Source organism: Xiphophorus maculatus, chromosome 9 (assembly GCF_002775205.1).
Source record: "Xiphophorus maculatus strain JP 163 A chromosome 9, X_maculatus-5.0-male, whole genome shotgun sequence".
Taxonomy (NCBI): domain Eukaryota; kingdom Metazoa; phylum Chordata; class Actinopteri; order Cyprinodontiformes; family Poeciliidae; genus Xiphophorus; species Xiphophorus maculatus.
Window position 1 is genome coordinate 4,320,426 of NC_036451.1, and position 26,698 is coordinate 4,347,123.

Consider the following 26,698-nt stretch of genomic DNA (forward strand, 5'->3'; position numbering starts at 1 on the left):
AACTGTAAACCAGAAAAACAATAAATGGTTTCCTCAAAATCAAAACCTTACCATAGTGTGACCTCATATCAATCTTCAAGTGAGCATTCCACACATGGGCAATAAATAGGTTTTTCAGCACACTGAGGTACTGCTTAACCCCAAAACATTAACATGCATTATTTAATAAACTGATAATGGAACAAATTAGTTTTTGAACTGATTATGTTTGCAGTTGGGTGATTGATATCTTCCATATGCGAGATAATTGTTAACTTTTCTGCCTTTCCTTTAAGCCCATTAGATATGACTCCATGCACGAGATGAGCTAGCTTAGATTATAGTTTACAGTGAGATTTACTTAACACTGACATCTCATATCTTATGACGCTCCGAAGTACAGCCCAGCAGACTAAACATTATTCTCTGATTCACCAAACACTTCACGTATGGTCTCTGATTTAATATTTAAAAAAGGATATTCAAACTTGACGTTTGAATTAGTTTTTTTTATGAAACAATTATGCTTTGAGAAGAAACTGTAAAATTCATCAAGTCATGGCTTAGTTATCAGTGAAGAGAATATCCATACAGCCCATTTTTACATCCGATGATCTTGATCAAGTTTCTGGAAGATTGAGCTTTCTCCCCAGTTTGACCTCAAGGTACTAGTTGGAACAGTTTCCAGAATCTTCCCTGCTAGACAGGTTTCTTTTCAATCCTGATGGACATGTCATACTAGGCTGATTATTGATACCTGAAGAGATCCTTAAAGAGATGGCATTTGCTACTGCCCTCAGCACCTGGTCATGCCAACAGCAATATCTGCCCTCTGCCAGGGCGACTTGGCAGTTTGTTGGATCTGCATCCATGGCACAGTGGGAATGCTGGGCTTTCTGCTTGGACCCAAGGAAAAAGATAATGCTTATCCAACCAGAGAAAATCCCTGAATTTTCACCTTTAATAAAATGAGTTTAATATTCAAAGATATTGTAACTTAAAATTGAAAAACTTGTACAATCAACACAGAAACCAGCCTCATTACTGGCTTTGGATGAGTTCCTATTTACATTCTTTGTTTTGTATTAATGACTTGGATGTCAGCTCTATTATCCCTATTGACCACAAAGTTTACATCACTTTGTTTATATCGGCAAGTCCTAGACGTTGAGGTCTTACAGGGCCTTCGTCGGCAGATTCTTATTGTTGATGTCTTTGGTGGACTTTGTGTTGGGGTTGTGAGCTTCCTGTTGGCTGTCAGATGATGCTGGACAGACCCGTCTTGGATGGGACAGTCCCCATGTGTTGTGGTTGTCTAAGAGGTCAGAATTGGACTCAAAAGACTGAAGGTATTTGCACAAATTTGTTTGGAAAAATTACCGGTATATTACATCTGTGGTAACCCTTAAGAACCCTGACATAGCAAAACATAAAAAAAGATCCGCCTTGTAGATGATTTTGTAAAACATTGCAGATGAAGCTGTTTTCATATTTGGTGTGTGTTTGTAAGGTTTTCTTAAAATCTAATAGTGAATATAAAACAACACTATTTTGCATTATGTGCAAATATACACATGTTTTAGACACTATACTGATCACCCCCCAAACTTTGAAAATACTTTTTTGAATAATGTGAGTGAATCTCAGGGATTTGCTCAGTCAAGATTTTTCAAACTGTGGTATTTGGTGACCCTGTTGGTGGAACTTACATTGCTATAAGATACAAGACTGAACAATAGGGTTAAATCTCTAAATTTGGGTTAAAAAAACAACTACTTTAGATTTGAAATATAAATATTGTAATATTACAATACTGTATCTTGCAGGGTTAAATGTGACTGTTAAATTGAAAGGAAATGTATGTTTTGAAATAAATTAGAATTCATTTTAATCTGTATTACTCAAACTATAGAAGGATTAAGTGGGATGATATGTTAATGGATCAAATGAAGCTTGTTTACTTTTCTGATTTGAATAAATGTAAAGATGCTACTGCTTAAAATGACTACATAAAAAACATTAATCTTCAAAGTTTTGACTAGAATATTTTTCTCTTTGAATTGGATATTGAGGATCACAGATATAAAAACCAAAGCAAGTGGATGCAACGTTAAGAAATTGATGAATCAGAAATGTAGGTAACTAAATTAATGAATGAAGACTAAAGATGAGGACTGAGACAAGATGATTAAGGAAAGTGGTTAGTAAAGGAAAGTATGAAATGTCAGAAAAATGGAAAGGAACATGAGGAATCGATACTAAACTGAGTGACCAGCTTATCGAAGCTTTTACTGTCAAAGTGTTAAACTTTCTAAATGTCAGGCAGTAAATGTGGCTGCCTCATCATTCCAGATCTGAAGAATCTGAAGACTGAGTGCATTGCATTATGCATATCCATCTTATGAGCTGAAATGGAAATTTACATGCATACTACAAAATGTTTGTAAATGATGCTGAAGCATGCATCCGTTTTTAGAGCAAAATGCCTCTAAGAGTAGCTGAGCAGCTGAGCGAACAATGGAGCTGTGGGTGGAAGAGTGGGCGGCTGGTTGAAAAGAGGCTGCGTGTTAGATCCACTCAGCTCTGCCTCTGATACATTTCATCCAGCCATTCTTTTGGTTTTCCACCTTCTTCATCCAGCCACAGATCAAACACAGTGCTTCCAAACTCATGTACAATCTAAACACTGCTTCCACAGTCAATTCTCAAATGAAGAATCTTGGTTTAAATAAGAGGCATTTTGTTGCAACATTATGTAAATTTTTTGTTTTTTAAAACAAACCTTCATTTATTCTTTTATTGAAAGGTCAGGGAGGTTAATTTTCAAGGGCCATTTGCTATGTGTGGTGTAATACTTTACAAAACAAGAGATTTCTGCTCTCAGCACTGGAAATGGCAGGTTTATGGTCTTTATTAAAGATGGAACAGGGTTATTTCTTAAGAGGCAAAATAAAATAAGTTTTAGTCTCTTTTTTTTAAACATTTATTTTTACCTTTGGCTTAAATAGAACTTTAAAGCATAAGGGTAAAAATAAATAAAGTTAAAAGCTTGATATAGAACTCTCTGCGAAAAATGCTAACTGGTAAAATAGGTTGAAAAAGTTTTGTATGTCTCCCCAAATACAAAATCTTTTTAAAATTAATTTCTGATGATAGACCTAAGAACGACCAAAGGTCTGAACCCTCCACTTAGTGCTGTGAGAGTGCCTATCAGATGAAGGAGAGTGTAGGACTGACAGATAGGGAAGTTGTTTGTAATGATGGAAAGGAGTGTGTGGGAGGACCAGCGTGTTTGAAGAGAGCAGGACGCTGCTCCTCTGAAGTGTTTACTAATGTTGAACAGGAGCAGGAAGACGTACAGCCACTGAGATTCAAATGGTGATGAGGTTTTTTTTATTAGTGCCACACTGGTGAGAGGTACTGATTTATGGAAAGGTTCTGTATGCAGACCAAGTTGCTACTTTGCTTTTTATCCGGTCTTATCCTTCGGCTTAATCCTTAGTCTTTTTATGAATTGTTTGTAAGAAGAAAATACTGTTTGGGTAGCATTTTACATAAAAGCAGCTGTCCCCACAGACGGCATCGGGTGTGATCTGAGGATTTATACACTTTGCAGCGAAGTCACAAACATCCCTGGGGGCTTTATTGTGTGGAGGATTCGGAGGAGACTGTGTATAAGAAACAGATCCATTGAGAGCTTATCCTTTCTGACACGTCAGCCTTGGCTTCTACACCGTAAAATAAACTGTCTGCTTTAAAATAGCAAATACAGTGTCATTTCTAAACAGTTATTTGGATTTAAAACAAATAAAACTAACATTGTTTCTTAAGTTCTTGCTTTGGCAGAGAATTGCACAAAGTCTGAAATTCTACAGTTAACAGCAGGACTCCTGGATAATATTTGAGTTTTTAAGCTGATTTTCATAGTTTTCCTCATGTTTTAGTCGAATGCACCCCAATAAAAATCCATCCATGCATTTTCTTCCGCTTTATCCGGGGTTGGGTTGCCGGGGTAGCAGCTTCAGAAGGGAGGTCCAGACTTCCCTCTCCCCAGCCACTTTTTCCAGCTCCTCTGGGAGAATCCCAAGGCATTCCCAGGCCAGCTGAGAAACATAGTCCCTCCAGCGTGTCCTGGGTCTTCCCTGGGGTCTCCTCCCAGTGGGACGTGCCCGGAATACCTCACCAGGGAGGCGTCCAGGAGGCATCCTGACCAGATGCTCGAGCCACCTCAACTGGCTCCTCTCGAAGTGAAGGAGCAGCGGCTCTACTCTGAGTCCCTCCCGAATGGCCGAGCTTCTCATCCTACCCAATAAAAATAACATTCAATAACAATCATGTCATACAATACATATGTACAGCTGAAAACAGATATTTCTATACACTGAACAACATACAAATTTTTTCCTCACTGCCTGAAGTTAAATCAGACCAAAAATCTTTCGTTTTAGGTTAATGAGAATTACCAAATAATTTCTATTTGCTAAATGCTATTAAACTTAGCAAGAACATTTTTGTTTGGAGTTTTTTTTTTTTAAAACGTTCTTCAAATTCAGAAGTTTATATACATTTGGTCAGTAACCAGGATAATTGTCTTTCAGGCTGTGTGAGTTGTGTCAAATTGTTTGGGTTTCTGTCCTGATGATTTCTTTAGGTGTTGTTTGAATATTTCTACATAATGTTTCGTCATGATGCCATCTATTTTATGAAGTGTGACAGTTCCACCAGCAGCAAAACAGCCCCACAAAATAATGAGCAGTCTGCCAGAATAGGTCACAATCACTGATCAAGGTTGGTCAACCCTAAAGTTGGCCAGTTCCAGACATTCAAAAATTAGTTTGTTGTCTTTGCATATCCATCGACAATAATATTAGTAAATTAATGTATTTTGTTATCAATGGATGTGATTTATTGCATCATTAGTTAAGTATTTAGGCGATGGCGTATGCATGTAGGTGTGAAGGTATTTTTCATCATTCTTTCTTACCTGTATTTGTTCATCTCATATCAAAGCCATCGTACAAAGACAACCCTTGAGTCTCTGCTGCTTTCAGTCTGCCGACTAAACACTTTACCAAAGAGAGTTCTCCTTCTGAAGCTTTCATCTTGGCCTTGGGGGCTTGGATGAAACAGCAGGACCTTCTTGCACCCAGCTTGAGAACCTGCCCCTCGAGTTTCCAGGTCTGCTGTGCGCCTTGTAGCTCCCCTGTTTTTTAATTAGCTCTTTCAACAGGAGAAAGTGGCAGCAGAATTATAGCCTGGGAGGTAATTTCAGTTGACTATTTCTTTCTTTCCCCTGTGCCACTGCACATTCTTCATGGGAATAATCTACATGTGAAAAAAAATCAACACATTCAGAAGCAAAGACCCATAATTAAGATGTGGCACTTCTGTAATTTTTTTTCCCTTCCTCCTCCTTTTGTAGTCAAAGTTCACTGGGTAGCCCACTCAGTGATTGGCAGGATGTGAATTATAAAATTATTTTGTGAGCTATTTGAATGTCAGAGGTCTCCTTGTCACTGCTGGAGAACGTACTGAGCAGGATTTAAAGCCAGCCTCCGCCTGACAGGCACCGAAGTCATTAGAGGAAACAGAAAGAGCTCTGCCGTAAAACCCAAAGTATATTTTCTGAATCTCCTTGTAATGCCTGATGTTAGGTAGCATACTTAATGAGTTAGGTTTTCCACTTAGAGATCTATATTTGTAAGGGTGTTAAATGGGGTTTGAGGAAATTGATTTGGGTGGAGGCAGTTTGTGGAGATGCATGCAGGCGCATGGATGTGGAAAGGCTATTGGAAAAGTTGTGAGAAAGAACAGAAGACAGATGTTAGTAGATTCAGCAGTCAGGGTAAAAGTAGCTGAGCAAACAAGGCACAAATGCATAAACAGAGGAGTACAGATAAACTGTAGATACAAAGGAGAGGAACAAGACACAATTCATGGTTCAGCACATTTCTAATGTGGTTACAATGAGAGAAACAAAACAAAATGTAACTTTATTCAGATGTTCAAAAATGAGAACTGACTAAAAGCAATTCTCTTATTTGTATTTTTTTAAAGTGAACATCTATAAACTATACCAGATCAACAATGCTCTGCAATTCAAATGGGAAGATTTTGTCTTTTAACGAGGCCTGTGCGAAATAAATACTCACTAAAAACAATGTGTTAGGGTGCAGGACACAAAATAAACAAAACTTATTTGGTTTCAGTTTAATCTTCAAGATGCACAGCATGTAAATATATGGTTTAAAAAGTCGGTGAAGATGTCTTCCTAATATGTTGCTACTTTCATGTTTAAAACCAACTAAATATTGCCTGCAACCAAGCCTTCTGACTTTCCTTCTGACTTTGACCCAGTCTAGATTTTTTTGGGTTCCCTACATGCATTGGCCTCAAAATGATATATTTCAAGAAATCTTTCCATATCTGTAATGTATTACAACAAACAAAAATGAAACAGAAAAGAATAAAGGAGTAAATTGTGATATTGTCTCTGAAAACTTCACTCTTCAAATGATCCTCTACTTGGGTTTATGAACAAACTGGTCAGAAACGGAAGAGAATGGATTGCATGGATTTAATCCCTTGTAGAAACAATATGTCAAGATGAGATAAATGTAATCTTTTATTTATTTATCCTGTCATTGTTTACAATTATATATTTTAATTGTAGTTCTAAAATGATGGTGGTCTTCGATACAAAATGAATGATACACCTCTGATCAACTTCCTGCACAGGTTGCAAAGTAAATTGTTTTGCATTTTACGTTGCTAGATGGTAAATGAACTGTAAGATGAGCTTCAAAATGCAAAACAAAAAAGAAGACTACAAAACCATCATGTTTTAGTATGTAATCCAGAAAACGTCTGGACAGAACTAAAAACAATCAAAAGACAGGCTGTAATATTTAACCCAGAGTTCAAAATTTTTCTTAGACCTGGTTGTTGCTGGTAATGACACCTCATCATGTGGTTATCTGAAAGACCATTAACTGTGGTCTTTCAGATAATTAATATACATTCCTCCTTACACATTCCACCCACTATTAATCCCCTGCATTTATTGTTCGTACCAGCAAATAATGCTGATACCTCTCACAACATCTTAGTGTGCTAGGGCGTATCCAAGCAACACATTCTGACAAAACTTTTGATTGGCTTTTGGAGACACAGCCCATGACTCACGGACAATGAGTGGATCTGTTGCTGAGACTGATTAGAATCAACGTGTAGCATAAGGAAGATTGGCTGTTTGGAACTTTTTTTGATGCTTTGCAGTGATTCCTCAAAAGGCAACGCACATTGACAATGCTTTAAAATATGAGACAATTCCACTACATCAAGACGATGTAGACACCAAAACAGATTTGTGTTGAGGGGGTTTACTTAATGAATTTAGCATGACTCTGATTTACAAATCTACCTTTTTTGACGTTCTTTTTAATATTTTGCATGCATGACCCTACTGCCTGTTTGACCTGCTCTTATCTTTCATCATGCACAATACAAGGAGCAATTTACTGTCTCTTTCTGTGGCATCAGTGTTTGTTTTTCCTACCAGTGGATTCTGTGTTTGAGGATTCCGTCTGTGGGTTGAGCTGATATTCGGATTCTTATTTAAGCTTTGATGTAAGATAAAAGCCATGATCACCAGCAGGTGAGTGGGGATGTTGTGGATCAGAGGAAAGTCCACTTCCACTCTCTGCTCTGCATGTTTTGTTGTCAGACATTTTTCTTTGATCTCCTGCATCTGAGAAGAAAGGAACATTTATAGTTTACATTAAGGCAATATTTCTATACTTCAGCATTGCGGCTTGCACTTGCTCCTTATTGAAGAAGGTCATTATTTAGATTAGTAATAGGGTGAAAAAATCCTGAACATATTTTCAGTTTTTGGCTTTAATTCATTTAATTCTACTTTTACAGCTACAGTAATCTTCTTGAAATGTCAAGTATTGAACCTTCAGGACCTTAGCTATTTTTGAAGTTTTTCCTTTCATCTAGGGTCAGTGACAGCAAAGCTAAATTGAGCTCCATGAAGTAAATGCTGAAGTCTCTTTAGCCACCTCATTTTTTTTTACTTGTCATTTTCAGTCATGTCTTATATAAATTTAATATGTAAATGGTCTTATACGTATAAGCAACCACAGATTTTAATGTAATTATGTTGCATTTGGTTGTAGGACTAACTAAATATTTTGGTCAGAACTTTGAAACTCTTAAATTTTTGCGTTTTTTATTCCGACTAAGGATGGAATGATGAAAATGCCCTGTTATTGAGATCTAAGTCCAGAAGGCACACCACATTAGGTGTTCAAGTACACAAATTTGCATGTTTGTTTTTACACTGATTTCAAAGTTCAAAATTGCTTCAGCGACCTGAGGAGTGAGGCTGTTTTCCTCTCCAGATGTTTACCCTGAACTTTAGCCAAGACAATTTTCAGTGACGCCTGCTTTGTCTCTGAAAGCAGGATTGTGTCAGGTGGTATTAAACTCTGGAAGGTTTAGAGGCTGATTGCCAACCTCCAAAAAGAAAAAAAAAGTCACCTGGTTAAAAATGAAAGCTGAATTGCAGTGTAAACGTTTGCAAAATCACAATCACCATATAATATTTAGTTGAATATCCAGATTATATATCTGGATAGTTGAAAAGTCTGTAACTATTCTTCATGACCACCATCTCTGTATATCAAGTTTTTAACAGGCTAAAGTTATGTGAGCTTTAGCATTATAGGGAAATTACAATATCCCAACAGAGAGCCAGCAAAATGTGGGTTAATCAATGTTGATGTAATGTCTTCCTGATTTTGTCCTGTTGGGTGATTATCGGCACCAATAAAAATGAAAGTCCATAAAGTCCAGGTACAAATTGAGATGTCTGCCATGAGTTTGTTCGAGCTATGCATCATTTCATATTTGTCTGTGCCTTTGGATCGTGCCTGCTTTGACAGTCAGTGATTTTGTATCAGAATCTACTTTTTGGCTTAGTGAAAACATAAAAAATTAACAGTAACAGACCAGATACAACCAGTTTCACTGCAAACACTCAGAATGCAAAAGCAATCTGCTTTGGAGTTTCTATTAGCGCTATGCCAAAGGGCTATTGCAGAGGTTGTTTTTTTTAATGAGATTGTATTTTAGCATGAATCTAAAATATACCACATTGCCAAAAGTGTTAATGTGTTCAAATCGGTTCTCTGTCCAGTTTCAACATAATTTAGCACCGAGCCATGCAGGCTGCTTCTGCAAAAATTGGTGAAAGTTTTAGTCACTCCTAGCAACTCAGTGAGTGTAAGCCTGTTTTATAGTCTATAGTTAGTGGTAGTAAAAAGCAGAAGCAATTGGGAACAACAGCAACTGAACCATGAAGTGAAATCACAGAGCAGGGTCTGCAGATGCCAAGATGCAGAGTTGATGGCTACAGACATACAAACTTAATGTGGCCTCCAGATTAGCTCAAGAACAGTATGTAGAGATTAGTTTTCCTTAGCCGGGCAGCTGCATCCAAACCTTAAATCACCAAGTGCAATGAAAAGCGTAATGAAAAGCATTGTAAAGCAATGGAAGAGTGTTCTCTGGAGTTATGAATCTTACTTCTGGCTGGAAATCTAGTTAACGAATCTGAGTTGAGTTTGGTACAGAGGGGATGTGTAACTCAGCCTCTTAGTTCCAGTGATGGAAACTCTTACTGCTTACTAATACCAAGACATTTTGGTCAGTTTCATGTTCCTGTCTTTGTAAGAACACTCTCACTCAGTAACATGAGTGTTGGTTTTTAGACCTCTCAAGTTTTATCTGGTGTCTTGCCATTAATTTTATACTGGAACAATTCAAATAAAGCTTATAATTCCCAACATGTATTGAATTTATTCTGAGCATACCATTTTTCAAAAAAAAGCCTAATGTGTAGGACGTTAACATCAGTGTCTGACCAGGGCGCCAAACTGGCTAGGACCGCCACTGCATGTCCCTTAACTTTGTAGAAAGCCTTTTCAGATCAGTAGCAGCTTCTACTGATCTGCTGGAATGAGTGCACTGTCACCATGTACAAGGACTGAATGATACACTAATAAACTGCAAATGTTCCGATGTTAGACTGACGTAGAGAAATGATATGACATAATGTAATTCACCTTTGTCACATAGCAGGTCACTGATAATAGGGTAAATAAAGAGTAAATAAATTCAATGTAATTGAGCTTTATCAATGTAACAAGACAAAGCAAAGAAAATACACTATGCAATTGAGTACATCTAATTAATAATCTTAATAAAACAACCTTTCACAGACAGATTTTTTCTCCCACTTCCAATGCCCTTTTTTGAAACTTGATTTACCCTAAATGATGGAGTGCAGAACCTGTCAGATGCAGATGTGATTACCACTCATTCAGTAACTCAGAAGTGAGCAGCATTTTTTATTTCTTGAACAATGAAACTTAAAATTAACTTTTAAAGAGTTTTTTTTGTTTGTTTTTTTGTTCGGAAAACATTCAGCGCTGCTGCAAACTAACGCCAGCACCACTTATGAAAGTTAACCGTAATGACAGCTCAGCTGTGCTGAGAATTTTGTTCCAAGGCTCAGAAACATGGCAGATTAAAAAAAAACATTAAAGCTTGAAAGCTCTGTTCTCAGTAACCCTGTAAGGCTGGATATATTGTAAAAATGGTGATGGGATATGTAATTCTCTTCAAATAAGAAAAATTGTTAGAAAGCTGTTAGAAGAAAAGTGTCTACTATTCTTCTAACAGCCATTTGGACATTTGCAGCATGTCACTGTATCTAAGATGCAGTGAGGTTAGTTGCCACTTTGCAGTACACTGGTGGGTGAATTCTTGCCGACAGTGTTGTCACAAGATTGTAACGAGACGAAGGAAGCTAATAAAAAAGAACGCACAACTAATAGTAACAAATTTTTTGTGGAGCATTGACTGCAACGTCTGCAAAGAAGTCTGGATGCGTAGTCAGAGCCAAGAGTGGTTGGATTGTGATGTGATGAGCTGTACTGACACAGACTTCTTTCATAATGTTCACTGCTTGCTTCAGCCTTTGTTTACTTCCAGATTTACCACATCTGGACTCTACGAGTGCAGAATTATGATGCAAAATTCGCATAAATGCGACATGTTATGGGGGAATTTTTCTGCCATAATTAAAGAGGGCACATGCTCAGTCTGAAAGCAGGATTTCATGTCTTTCTTCTCAAAACTTATAATGATTGTAATCACAACTTCTCGCGCTCACACTTAGTTTCTGCTTGGAGCAAATTTTCGCTTGCAAAACTCTCTGCTCGCTTGGTGGAAAGAAAGACATGAAGTCCTGCTTTCAAAATAAAAATGTAAGCAAAAGTATTGCAAGTTTTGAGAACAAAAGACATGAAATCCTGCTTTCAGACTGAACATGTGGGCTCTTGGATTATGGCAGAAAAAGTCCCCCATAACATGGCCATTCAAACTGCTGACGCTTTGAAAACTATCGGATACATATCTGACGTAGTACCACATATGGAAATGGCACAAATTGGATTTTTTGGGTTGTGAAAAGATCAGAATTGTCATAAAAAATTTGGATATGAGATGCATATGAGCAAATTTTTTTTCATGCATTTGCCTGCTTTGTGAGTGTAGCCACAGTAAGAGTGCCCATATCTGTAAATCAGAAAAGTTCGGATTGCTTTCAACATCACAAATGGAGCTCTGTTACTTGTAATTTGAGTCTGAAGCTTCTTCAGTTTTAACACCAACCTAGGTGTGAATAGCTTCTCTATTTTTTTCACCAGTAATGGAAGATGAGATACTGAGTTAATCCTCCACTGTGTCAGGCTTTTTACATTGCTCTAACATGTAGCTTTATTGAGGGAAAGTAGAAAAGGGACATGCAGTACAAGCTTAAACTGCCTGTGAAAATGTAGCAGTGTGAAGAAAATCCAGATAGAAAGAAGCAATAATGGTTCCAAAATAAAGATGAAATATCTTTTAGGTATGACTTTTTCTACAGCCTGTATACCTGATGTGAGTTCACTGGTAGAGCACTCAAAATTCTTATTTTAGGAAGAGAAGCTGCATGACTTCAGGGTCAAGGTCACATAGCCGAGGTTTGAAATCTAACAAAAGGAAAACAAACAGTGGGTTATTTTCTGATACAGGGGCATACATGTGAATAAACCAGCATTTTCCAGAGCCACAGTGGCATTTCAGTCGGGTCAAACACTCACAGTGCCCGGCACATGTACTCTAAACTACAGAAACCCACCTGACAACAGTTATATTGGTGTAATATCAGGCTCCTGAAGGATTTTAGCAATATTTACCCCATATTGAGCTACTCCACTTTTCTGCCCTTCTTAATCCACACTATATGTGCACAACAGCAATAGCTTTGTTCAGATTTATTCAATATGTTTGAAACCTAAAAAAGCGTCTTTTCTCTGCAGAATCTCAGTTTTACGGCAACGATGCAAAGGCTTAATCTATAGTTTAACAAATTAAAATAACTGTAGATTGCTTTTATTAACCTATTTTGTACCTTGTTTAAGAAATAATGCCAGAGGTGTAGATGAGTTTTTCCTGTTATACAAAATAACTCTTCAAATTATTGCTGGGTAGTCATTAGCTGTGCTCCTACCTGCCCTAACTTTCAGATGTTTTGTTTTTCCTTCTTAATCGCACTCAAATAAATTTTGATATCAGATAATTATAGCCATAGTAAATTCAAAAAGCAGCTTTCAGTGACATCCTTTATAGAAAAAGACATCTAACATGACCCTACTTGGAAAAATTCACAATTTATTATCAGGTCAAAAGTACTCAGGGGTCAAAAAACCCTAATTTTTTTCTGAAGTTCCATTGTGGAATAGCGAGGAAGAGATTTACTAACTCTAATGTGATTAAATCTAGTTTAGTGTTCTATACCATTAGGGAGATGTTTAACCTGAATGATGCAGGAGTTTTAAGGTGTTGAATAACTGCTGAATGTTAATGATGGTAAACAGTCTCTGTATTTATTCCTGTATTTATGACTGTCATTGGTTTGCCCTTTTAGTCGGTTGTTTTTAGAGACGGTTTGTGTGTGTCACAGTGGATTCCCCCACATACTGGTCCCCTACTGGCTTTCTAGCTAATGTGTTGTCTTTCTCTCTGTGTATGTCTCTGTCTGTTTTTTATGACTGTGTCTGTGCCTTCTGTTGTTTTTTGCCTAATTTGTTTTCTTTTTGCCACATTCGGCTGGTCATCTACGTTCTTCCGTGTGCTTCCGGGCATGTTCTGCATGTTCGTGTGTGCTTTAAATGTATGTTGGTGTTTGTGTTTGTCCCCACCCATGTATGTGCATCTCTTTCTTTGTGTTTGCTCCCATCCTTCGTCTCGTCTTCTCCCCTTCGTCGGCGTCTCCATAATGTCCCTCCTCCAGCCTTTGTGACTTTGCTGAACGGGGACCAGGCTCAGGATGCCATCCGCTCCCTCCACCACAGCACTGTCCGAGGACGCCTGATCAACGTCACCCTGCAGCCCACAGATTCCCTGCTCTGCCTCACCAACCTGCCCCACACCTTCACGGCGCAGCAGTTTGAGGAGTTGGTGCGCTTGTATGGAAACATCGAGCGCTCCTTCCTGGTTTATAGTGAGCTAACGGGCCACTCCAAGGGATATGGGTTTGTCGAGTACATGAAGAAGGACTCTGCTTCGCGGGCCCGCTCGGAGCTGCTGGGTCGACCTCTGGTACGTTAAACCACAAAACAAAATGGCATCCATCCAATTAGATTTTTAGTTATGAAAATCTCGTTATTTATATCTTAGAAGATGAAAAAGAAGGAATTTCATGTTTCTTATGCCGTAAGGTGTCCTGCTGACCCTCTCTTTATACATATGACTATTATGTAAATAAACCAGTTAATAAAGTAATAAATAATTAAATATGACCTGCTTACGTAATAGCTTAAGAAATTTCTAGTGTTTGTAACATAACAGTTACTAAAGGAGTTATAAGTGTTACTGTGATTTCTTGTAAATTATTGCGATCGCAAAGTTTTTCAGAATGTCCCCGTAACAGATTTATTAGATTTATTTTACCTTTTCTTGCTACAAGATATTTCATGGTCCTCTTGACATAACTAACCAGCTGCAGATTTATGTAATCTTTCACTTATTATTTTTAAAATTAGCAAATTTCTTCATTTGACTCAAAGATGAAAGTGAGTAAAGATGAAAGTGATTATACATGAGCATGTATAATCAGACGTTTTGTTAAATATCAATTTAATATGAGTTCTATTATAACTTGATTTGTGGTACCAAGTATGGGCTCTTCCAGTTGAACTTTGTAAAGGAAAACTTAAACTGCAACTGTGTAAATAAGATCATTCTTATTCTGATGGCAACATCTTCGTTTTCTTGTACAAATATCCTTCAATTCAAAAACTCTCTGACCTTTTTCTTGTGATGCTTGAGTGACTTCAGACTCTAAAGACAGAAGAAGAGCTCAATTCCTGTACAGTTTTTATACCACTGATAAATTTAGCTCAGTTCGCACTAAATACATTTAATCCATTATCTATACTTTTAAATGATTTTCACATGGCTGACTGAAAATCTAAACTTGGTGTCTGTGCTTAATGCTGCAGGGGGATCGGTCGCTGATGGTTCAGTGGATGGATGTCAACCAGCTGAGCCAGGAGGAGAACCTGCACTCCAAGTGTCTGTGTGTGGACCGGCTGCCTCTGGACCTCTGCGACTCTGAGGAACTGGCCCAGCTCTTCTCTGAAACGTACAAACCAGTCTTCTGCCAGGTAGGATTCAGTCACTGTTTTGCTGAGCTTCCTGCGCACAGAGCAGGTCTCCCATACTCAGCTCCTCCAGACTAGCGACAGCAGAAATTAGCAAACACCTGGTGGAACTGTGAGTCTGTTGAGCTCATCATACCAACTATTTATCAGTCCAGTGCTCCTAAGAAAGATTGAAGTCGGCATAATAGAGGAGGATTATTGTGATGATGTGCTGAAGGCAGAGTGTCAGAAAGAGTAGGAGCTTCTTAAAGAGACGGCTGCAAATTTCGAGTCAGATCTGTTTTAAGTTATGATATATACAGCGTTTTTATAACAAGTGAAGGCAACATAGTTACTTGATTGTGCTATAAAATGACATCATGTGCCTTTAAAATACATAATGATTTTTATATATATATAAAGGGATGGGGAGACATTCAGGGAAGAGTGGCCGATGTTTTTCCAATGCGCTGTATTTTCTTTTTTTACCCTTATGATTTGATAAATTTAGGGGGAAAAATAGATTTTTCATTGCTATTGTTACAAAAATATAGTCATAGGATCAATGGCTTAAAATAATTTGAACTACAAACTTTGAAAATCCCCCTCATCTCTACACATGCACCTTTTCCAATGGATCACCACCAGGTGGGTGGTGCACACATAAGATTCAGCCTCTCTTTTGACCTTCCTCTGATAAAATCTAAGCCTTTGTTTTTATTGTGAGGTGTGGCTGCAGCATCACCACCCTTCAGCTTCCTCCCTCATATTTCTCTCTTCTTTTAGTCTTTGTTTTCTTTCATATTTGCTTCATCGGCTTTTTTCCACTACATCCACTCCTCCGCCTCATGAACGTTTAAAGTTCACTCAGTGGATATCGGCCATCTCCTGCATTTCCAGTTTTAGCTCCACCCTTCTTCTCCTCCCTCCCACATAGAAATCAATACACCCACATCATCCAGGTCCCATGATGCTTTGTGGGTGTTTAGCTCATGTTGTTTTGCTGTTGCAGAGCCAGCAGGGTTTGACCTAAAGTTCAGCTTTTTTCTGTTTTGTGTATTATCCGCCTCTAAGTGGATGTTTTTTTAGTGCATTTTAGCACATATACATTTGTATAATGAATGGAAAAAGCTGATGAAGGCCAAGCGGACACGAGGCAGAAACAAAACATCCACACATTATTTTACCCAATGTCACATTTCTCTGCATGGATCACAGTTTAGCTCTTTCAAATGATTATTATGTAAAAATTAAAATATGAATACATATATTTTACTCTGATTTAAAGCGAGAGACTGATTGGCATAAGAGCCAAACAGTGGCAAATAAATGGCAAAATAAACTTCAGAAATCCGAACAGCTTTTTCCTGCTGTTTCATTTTTTCTCATAGTTTGGTTTTATTTTCTCAGCTGTTGGAGGCTCATATTCATGTCTACACGGCTGTGGGAGTATACTTATCATTAACTGCACACTTGAAAGCAACACGTACTTGGCATGCATGCTCTACTCTTATTCTCAGATATGATGAGGTATGTAAGCCCTCTTGTAAATTCTTCTCAATTTACAACCTATCCTAAAAAACAAAAATTACTTATTTAAAACTTTTAAAGCAGCACAAGCATGCTCTCCTCTCTGTTCTGTTTCAACTCTGCAGCGCCTACAAGTTGTTTGCACATACAGTGTTGCACTTATGGCATGTTAGGACACTCAGGACTCTGTGAAGATCCATGCAAGACCATCTGTAGCAACTAACTTTCTCTCCCTACACTTGTAAATACAGAACAATTCGCAGCACAGATGTCGTTAACGCACGCATGTTTTTGATTTTATGTTCAATACTCTGTAAATTATTAAATTTACTATTTGTAATTGTAAAAGACAATTATAAATTGGTATTTTACAATTACAAATTTATAATCGTAAAATATAAATTTTACAATTTATAATTATTGATGCTCTCTAAACAATATAATAAATACTTACTTCAACTATTTCCCCAACCCATTTTCAAGATGAGCAAAAGAAATATCCACAAAAAAACCTTATGAGTCTTAGTGCCCTCCAGATAATTATAAATTATTAAAAAGGGTGTTTTTTGTGAGATTAAGTCCTGATGTGCAAATTATCAGACAGGAATCTAATTGGTCATGTATGGCAAGACTTACAAATTTCTGTTAAAACTGAAGACAGTTTGGTTTGATAGGTAGGTTTCTCTTTGGAAAGCTTGCAAAGTTACACTTTATTCTTTCTCAGCTTTATTTGTTCTGTAAATAACAACATATCTAATAACCTTTAACTCTTTGGAACCTGGAGTGGAAGTCCTGCCTTAACCTGAATCACAGCTGCTTCTGTCTTACAGCCTTATTAGGTCCATTAGGCTGTAATGTTTGGCAAGCATGATGCCAGTGTGGTTCATTGCCTCTTCATGTGCTTTACTCATGCTAAACTTCCTGCTGTCCTCTTCTCCAATCTTGCATATAAACACCATTCCTTCACTGTGTACCTTCTTGACACCTTTTCTTTGTTCAGAGTGCACTTAACTTGTGGCCTTGTCCTGAGTGCTGTAATTCTGCCTCCTACGACAAAGGCCCTCCAGACAGCACTTTAGCTTTATTCAGACGAGAGAGACTGAGGCAGGAAATGTCAGCCATATTAGAAGAAAGGACAAGCGGATGGAGATGTAGGGAAGGGATGGAATGACGAATGCCAGACCTGTTAGAAAGGACGGCATGATGGAGGTGACGGGTGACAGCGTTGGAGCTACGAAGACGGCAGAGGGCCGTAGGCGTGGATGTCAGGGTGAAAGGATTGTTGGCATATATACAGGCATAAAATGTAATAACGTTCTTCGAGAGCGAGTTATATATTCGCACTGACACTCGGTTAAGTTAAATTTGCCATCTGTGTGCGTGTTAAAGAATAGATGTGTGGATGGAGCACAGAGACAGACGGGTTAATCAGAATGAATGTAGCCCAGCGACAAGTTTCAGAGGCAGAGTGACACACAGCGCTCAGCGCTTATGATTCTTCCTCACTTTGTTTATTCCTGACATTGTGGTCAAACACTGAGCTTTAACTATGGGAACTGTTTCAACAAAGATCAAATGTTTCTTTGTTCAAATATGCCAAACATAAATTCATACCCCTTGAACTTTTCCCTATTTGTCAAATTACTACAATGTCCAATATATCAAATCAGCAGCTCAACGTCAGTGTGTACAAGACTGCAATCATAAGTCATACTCATGCAGCACATAAATCGGAACCTTTATCAACGAGTGGCAAGAAGGTTTATGAATGGAAGTCCTAGTTGTGATTTCAAGAACTCTGAGATTAAAATAATTTTTGTTGGACTATATGTGAAATGTTGTTTGGCTGAAAACAAACACTGCACAACACTGTGAGCACACCATCTCCCTGCTGACAAGACGGTGGGAGTATCATGCTGTGGTGAGGCTTTTTCTTCAGCAGGAACGGGGAAGCTCATCAAACTTGATGAGAGGATGGAGTTAAATGCAGGTCAAGCTGCAAAAGACTTGAGACAGGAACAATGACCAAAGTCATGCAGCCACAACTACAACAAGTGGCTTAGAAATAGTCAGGTGTCAGACTGTCCTAATCAAAGTCCAGATCTTCATCCAATTGAGATTCACACCAGTGAATGTAAGACCGTAACAGATTTGTATTTATCTTTGTTTACACATTTTGAAAACAATAAGAATTTTCTTCCACTTCATTATTATGTGCTACTTTGTGTTCCTCCTAATTACACATTGAAGTCTGTAGTTGTAATGGAACAAACTGTGGAACGTTGAAGGGCTATGAATACTTTCGTAAGGCATACATTGGTAAAGAATGGTGTGTAGGAAATATTTATCAACAAAAGCAGTCTTACTGCTTTGGAGGGATCTAATTTTGAAAATGAGCACATTTTAATGGGAAGCACATGTTTTCTGCAATTGTTGACAATCATTGCTAATTAAACATTTTCGAGCACAATCTTAAGATTCTTGACACAATTGTTGACCTGCTTGTGTGAAGTTCTTTTTCAATCAAGTCAAATTAAAAGAATCTACAGTAAATGTGGAATCCTGATTTGCAGAAAGATGTGGAAAATCCTGATTAATACACATTAGGAGACACTTAATATTTGATCGCTCAGCCTGGAGCATAATTTAATTCCACTTTTACCATTTTTAAAAATAATTATTCTTATTGTTATATTATAGTCTGCGACAGCGTTTTGCTTAAATTCAGTGTTGTGCTGCTTCTTTCTCACATATCTGAACACTTAGACCTGTCACTGTGGGAGGTCACATATATTTCTCTACAGACAGCTGTGACAGGGTTGTCATGACCTCATCACTCCTTTCAGACTACTGACATGGCCATTTAAGCTCCCTTACACACTTACACGCCCACCTCCACGCACGCACTCACACACACATCCTCTGACGGATGCTCCTGTGGGCCCCAGCCGTCTTGGTGACGCAGTCAGCGTCTCTCAGCTGGGGACCGCAGCTCCACTTCAGCAGATGTCACACACATTGATTGCTAACTTTACATTTCTTTGCGATGAAGGTCTATGCAGTAAAAGTAAAAATGTTTTTGTTATTATTGTTAATGTCCAAATATTTAGACTTGTTTTCTCTGCACATTTTCCGTTTTTGTTTCTTTTGTGGTGCTTTTTGCTCTGGACTAGACACTTTTTTTCTAAGATTGATTAATAAGCCTTCTTTTTGTTGACAGAAAACAGTTTACTTTGCTTTTAAAGGAACTAATATTATCTAGTAATGATCTGAACCAAATATTATTCACCAATATGTTTTTAGTTCAGAACTTTCCAAGCAGCCATCTGTCTTAGCAAGAGAAATGAGAGACTGGTGCTGAACAGAGAAAGGGCTCTGGCCCGAACCCCATTCAATCTGGAACATAGGAGTGATATGACAAGTAATTGACTCATTGTATTACCTGGTGACATAAGGAAAATAAAAAATATGAAGAACCTGCTCATATGGAGAGATGAACAAGTTTGCAATGTGGAGAGAGGTTGTGTTTTACATTTCCACCATCGTTTTCCAGCTACAGTTTAATGTTCACAATGCCATAGTCCTTCTACTTTGCTGTTGTTGTTCGAAATGAATGGAAGTCATTCATATTTAACTATTTATTAGTTAAATAAGTCAAACATTGCATTTATATATAAATATAAATATATATATATATATATATATATATATATATATATATATTTCCTACAAATTCGGTATTTCTTTTCTTCGCTGAATAAATCTACTCCAATTAAAGGCTTGATGTACTTTTAACATTTTCAGTGTGAGGTTATGGCCTTTTTATACCTCTTTACCAAAGTTAGAATGGAATACAGATTGGGCTGCGTTAAGACAGTTCAGGTTCTAATGAGTAGTAGTCAGAAGGCATAAAAGTGCAAATATCCTCAAGTAATATTGATAGTCAAGGCTTTTTAAGCAAGAAAACCATGCATTATTCAGAGAACTAAATAGTTAATAAACATTATGGTCAAAACAACAGCAGAAAGCTGAGTATCTTACTGCTGTGTTATTAGTTAAATCATTCATAGGTCATCACACTGATTTAAAAATTCAGACCACTGTGAATCTGGTGATTAACATAAACCTCACATTTATTATAAAGTTCATTAAAAGTTCACTGCAGGCTTTTTGACACTATTGTGTTCAGGTCTGTAATCTTCATTCAAGTAGAATTTATTTTAAAAGGATTCTTAAGGGCACCAATAAGCAATGCAGTAGATGTTTTTGTTCAACAATTGTTTTGCAATGTGAGATTTTTTCTCCCCAGTGAATAAATGTAATCAAATAAGTTTAGATTTTTCAAAATCTTGTGAGATTGTACGACTGCAGTAAGTGGAATTTATTTTAAGACGTTTTACACATCTTTACCAGGGTTGCCAAAAATTTCTGCTGGCACTGTGCCACTCAGCTCAATATAATCTTTAACCTGCTTTAGTTCACTCTTGCCATTTTTTTGGACATAGCTTCATACAATAGATTTGTTTAATGAGATTTTCCACCTAAACTACCTGTTGGCCAGCGCATGAAAAAAGAACCTGCTTTCCTAATTAGACTGACAAAGGGTAATTGCAAATTGGAGGAGAATAATTTCTGCTGGGCCAATCTCTTTTTGATTTACATCAGAAATAATTTAGAGGGTGAAAGATGAGGTGCCAAATTTGTGGACTTAATTACTCTTTAATTATCAGGAATCACACCTTCAGGACACAGCAGAGGCACACGTGGAAATGAAGAGTAGGAGTTCACTGTAACACTAAAGGGATTCTAATAAAAAAACAGAAAAAATTCAAACATGGTGTGTGGAGGGAAATTAAATCTTTTATTTGATATCTCTGTTGGGTTTTTTCATTCTGTGCTGAAAACATTAGTTTGTATGTTAAAGACAGGAACACATACCAGGGGAACTTGATGATAGCCGGCATTTAAAGAGCTCACATACCGTCCAAACAGGTCTACTTTAAATTTACATAATAGTGCAGATCTGAATAAATGGTGCGAGTGCAGCTGAAGGAACTGGGAGTTGAGAAAAGCTCAATTTGCGTTTATGTTCCCGTTGCACACTCTCATTGATATTTTGAAATCCATTTTCAAAAACACACACACCTACACTTGTGTTGTATTCATTGCCTGAACTCAAATCTAAATGTGCTTTTATTTGTTTGTCCTTCTCGTCTTTTCTGACTCACATCATTCGTCAGCCCTTTGTTTCTCGCTCTCTCAGCTTGTCAGTTACTCAATCCATCACTGATGTTTTCCTCCCTCGCTTTGCTTTCCTCTTCTCCTCCTCCTCTAGCATTTTGCCTCTATCTCATCCTCGCTCTCCCTCTCTTCCACACACCCACCCGTTTTTCCATCCATCCGTCTTTCAAGTGCTCGAGTTGTTCAGGTGATTTCCACGCACTTTGCTTAATATATGCTGATGATAATAACCTATCGACCCACTCCTGCACAAATATATGCATTTTCCTCTCTTTCCATCCATCCTTTGTTCAGACCAGAGGGAACAGCAGACAAATGAGAGGAGGGTAAAAGTGGATGGCCACTTGATTGAGCGTTGACGCTAACGGGCCCCAGTTTTCAGACTGAAAGCACTTTTGTTTCTCTGAGTCATGCTCTGCTCATTTCCCCCCTACCTCCCAAAAAATCAGGCATTTATTTAATTTTGTTGTAAATGTTAATATCCATTTTCACATGGTGTAATGTTGAAACTATGGGACTAAACAAAATTGATGATGGCTCATGTTATAAGCACAAATGAGAAAAATTGAAAAGAACGATTAAGTCTTGTTTCTTGAGCATTGATTGGATAATCTTTAGTTTGAACAATTATGGTAAAATAAAGATGAATTATCAATTTTCAATAAAGACAGTTTCATTCAAAATGTCATTGTACCATCATCTTACTGTAATATTTAGATCAAGCTGAAAAGGAACTGTCTTTTGTGACAGAAAAGGTCTCATTAAAATACAGAGGTTCAGTAAAGCTGTAAAACTTCCACAGTTTTCCATTCAGGACACTTTGAGAAGTTTGACTGCTCAGGAGGAGCTCAGTCTAGTCTCTATTATAGGAAACTCAAATAGCTTGAGAAGCTCAATGTTAACTCCTGGTACCAAACTCATGGTACTGTCTCCAGGCAGTCAGTGTACCAATAGATACCCGCAGTACATTTATTTAAGATATGGTCACAAAAACTGGTTGGGCAAAATGTCACCAGCAACCATACATTGCATATATTGATCTCATCTGCAGAATCAACTAACAAAAAAATAAGACATTCATGAAGGAAAGTAAAACAAAAAGCTGAAAAACACCATATTAACAGCCTTTTCTTCCAATAACAACAAAAATCTCCTCTGGTGTACGACATTTAAAAACAGGAAAGCATTGTACGTTTAAATGGCAGAAAACATGAGAAATTTTCCCATAGAGTATCAAACAAGGGAATTATGAGTTGTTTGGATCATTCTATCAGGAGTAAAATGGCTAACTAATTAATAAGGAGCCTTTATTTAATGTCACATTATCTTAAGCAGCTCATTCAAGCCATCAGGTTCCTGCCTATTTCCCCAAACCACCTGCTACATGATGCTGTTGCTGGCTTATTTCTCCTTGTAGCAAAGCAGCTTCTCGCTGCTTAGATTTCTAACTAAAACTTCCCGGTGCATTATGTGTATTCCCATCTCTGTGCAGTGTGGTGCCAGGATCTGCTTTGTGGAACTCTACAGGGAGGGGTTTGGTGCTCTCTCAGAAGAAATCCAGCACTTGTGCTGAGATTCATTGACTAAATACTCTCAGGAGCAGAGCCCATTGTCCCAGTACAACGGAGGAGCCGTTTATAGAAATGGAAAATGGCATAAATGTTTCTAGGAATTCTATCAGTGCACATATGTGAGTGGTGTTGAGATACTTGGACTGCGCTGAAGCTATGCTAATTCTCCAACTGTTAACACCATAATGATCTGGCAGGACACTGTAGTGCAGACTCAGCCTCGTTGTTTGTGTTATATGAATATCATGTTCCTGAACAGGCTGTGAAACATTCATTGCACATTTGATCAATGCTAAATTGGTCTTTTTCATGTTAGATCCTCTGAAACATCAGACTTTGTGACTTATTGGACTTTGTAGCTGAACTGAGTGCTCACAAGTAAAGCTTGTTAATACCAATCTTGCATAATTTTTCTTTCTTGTTTTAGTCAAAGGATAAACATACTCTGTTTGGAGCTCTCATTTTAGTTGCATCAAAATTTCAAATAAACACACCAGAAACCGTTAGCATGGTGTATGTCATTAGAACGCTTTTACATTTTAGAATGTAATCCCATTTTAATGTGGTTTTACATCAGGAAATGCCTTAACTCGATTTATCCCATTTTAAAAGAAATCTATTGGATCAACAACACAGTAGATCAGGCGGTGCATTGGGACTGTCAGCCATTAGCTTTTAGCCATCATTGTCCAACCATTCCCATTAGCTTTACTCTATTAGCCCTCCTGCATTATTTATCTGTTCTTTGAAATCGTAAGTGTCTAAACTTATTGTCTGAGAAATTTGTTCCTTGCGATATTTGCTTGACCAGGTTGATTTACTCGACTCTATGAAGGACAAAGTAAGCCACTAGAAATAGAAAATCTGCTATTTTCCCCAGAAATAAAATGTTTTGTACAGAATTTTGAAAAAACAATTATGAAACGATTAGACTTAAGCAACTCATAGGTACTAGATCTTATGAGAAGTTGGCAGAGTTATCCTATCCCTGATTGGCATAAAGATCAGAGTGTGGAAGAAGGTAGTTTTGTGAATGCAGGATCTTGCAGCAGTAAGCTCTTGTCTGGCAGTCAACACCCACAAAACCCATCAAACTCAGTGGCAGAATTACTCATGAATATAGGGCCAAGAAAGAAACACATGAGAAAATCAAACTTGGGGATTGATCAAGGTGCTCACTCATTGTCATCTTCATGAGAAATTGTTTGAATTTAATTTGCAACATTCATCCACCCATCCCCCCCTCCTCTCTTTTAAAGTCTCTCTCTGCAGCAACTCCTACAAGTCAATCTGGGGCATCCCAGGGTAAGACTTAAAGAATGTACAATGTGATGCCAGATACCGCACCACAACTTCAGGAGTCTAATGGAGTCATTGGCTCAACAGATCAAGGGTGTGTCGGTAGCAAAAGGGGGGAAAAAACACTGTTTGGCAAGTGTTATGTTGAGCCTGCTTGGTGTACAGTCCCTCAAGCCTGTTTTGGGCCAGCCTGAGGGTCTTTCCCCAGTGGGACCTGCCTAGAACAGATCCAAACGGCTTTGAGGCAACCTGGTCAGCGATACATAAATCCTTGACTAATGGTTTGATGCACAGCATCACAATTAATTAATAAGAAACTTGTTTCATGTACCTTACAGTCGAAATGAAGTATGCATCCTTCATAAGATTCTTTTTGTGCTACATTTCTTAAAATTCTACATTTTTTTTGCTTCTCATTGTAAATTCAAGTTTGAAGAGCAGATGGCCAGCACCACTTTCTAGCCAAATAGCCACTTAATAAAAGACGAACTAACCAAATCATGACTCTGCCTGAAGGACAACTCAAGAATATTTTGTTGTAGGGTAACTCTAGGTCTCTGTTGTTTTCCGTGCTATAGCTCGCCCAGGATGAAGGGAGCCCATTGAGAGGTTTTGGTGTGGTGGAGTACGAGAGCGCGGAGCAGGCTGAAGCTGTGCTGACGGAGATGGACCGAACTCTGGTGGGAGGACAGGAAGTTCGTCTTTCGCTCTGCACCCCCGGCACCTCAGGGAGAAGCACCTTGGCTGCTCTCATTGCTGCACAGGGTATGGTGAGTAAACTGCGCACAAAGAGCAGCAGCGCCAGCAGCACAGGCATGAGGAATGGAGCGCATTGTGTGCACCATTCACCACTCTCAGCTTTTCAAGTACAAACTAACGCCCACATGTTAGGTTTTGAACCCCCTCTTTGTTAAGATTTCATCGGAACATGAATTTTTCTACTAAAATTCTTTGTTTCGTATCTAACCCATATTTGTTAGGAAATTCTAAAAGTTGAACATTACCAGTTAATCATATTATACACGCATTTCTTATATGTGCAAGTCAATCTTGGAAGGCATGTGGATTTGAGGCTAGTAAAACCATAACAGACATCATGATCCTGTTTAATTTTAAAATTAGACATTTGAAACAAATACTTGTATCATTTGGTCAGTAACATTTCTGAATACGTCATACACCAGCTGAAAAATCTACGGCAACATGAAAATGTGATTTAACAAGTTTCCCACCAAGCTCGCATTTAGCCCTGGCTGCATCGAGTTAACATGTGGCCTTGAAGATGATTCGATTAGACTGTGAACACACCAGGTTCTCAGATAACTTTGTTGTTTAGGTCCTAAAAACTGACTTTTCTATGAAAGGCTTGGTCATGTGGTAAATTTTGATATCTTGCCTTGTAATAAAATTTTTCTTATCCCCCAGATGTCATCCAGTCTGCTGCATATTGAAAATATTTGGTAGAGCAGATTTGTCCATGCTGCTGTTTTACACTAAGCTCTTTAATTTACAGCTCATCTTTCTTTCATGAGCCCTTACATTTAAATTGGGAGCCTGAGTTGTTCTCATCATTGTAATATATGGGAGTTAATTATTTGTTGAAGTGATGTTGCACAGTTAATGAACTACATATTAGACCCTTCTCTAGGTATCTCAGAGGTCTCTGATCGCCACTTCACTTTGTAGCATATAAGAAATGAAGTAATGTCTGCCATGATTACTTCATGGCAGACAAAAAAATCCATGAAAATAACACTTATAACCTTAAACACATCTAACTCTGGTGAAATGTGCAGCGTCAAAGCAGGGTTTTTTTTTATTGCGACTGTAGGAGGTTTTTGGCTGTATGTTGTTGCTCTCTAAAGCTTCACTGTAAATTTAGTGCAACCTCATTTGTTAGACCTCAGATTTCGTGTGTGCTACTGGCATCACAACATTTCCTATCTGGAAAACCATATGCTGCATCACAGAGTCACTGAACTTTGCGAGCAAATGAGGAATAAATGCTCACAGCTAATTGTGAAGCTAATGCCAACTGGTTATTTTGCATCAAGAGTTGAGACGAACCAGGGTTTGACTTGGTTTCACATGCATGAGCACCCTCTGGCTGAGAGATTCTTTGTAGCTGTGATGTCCCTCCTACACAGTGCTGTGGTTGCAGAGAAGCATTGACATGATAATTATAGTTCTGCAGACTGATTGGGCTCCTCCACTGTCTCCCGTTGCCTGAAATAAACTAAAGTCACAGCATAAGACACAGTAATGTTCTCACACATACATATATGCATCCAAATGTATGAGCACCAGCACACAGGATCA

The 26,698-nt window shown here is 38.0% G+C and overlaps 1 protein-coding gene across 1 annotated transcript in view; it reads left to right on the forward strand.

The window, feature by feature from the left end:
- raver2 (ribonucleoprotein, PTB binding 2) overlaps positions 1-26,698 on the forward strand; it is an 85,464-nt gene that overhangs the window by 34,624 nt on the left and 24,142 nt on the right. Inside the window, exons 3-5 of the mRNA XM_005803912.2 lie at positions 13,388-13,695; positions 14,598-14,762; positions 24,958-25,149. Of these exons, the coding sequence (XP_005803969.1) occupies positions 13,388-13,695; positions 14,598-14,762; positions 24,958-25,149 (665 nt within the window). The remainder of the gene's footprint in view (positions 1-13,387; positions 13,696-14,597; positions 14,763-24,957; positions 25,150-26,698) is intronic.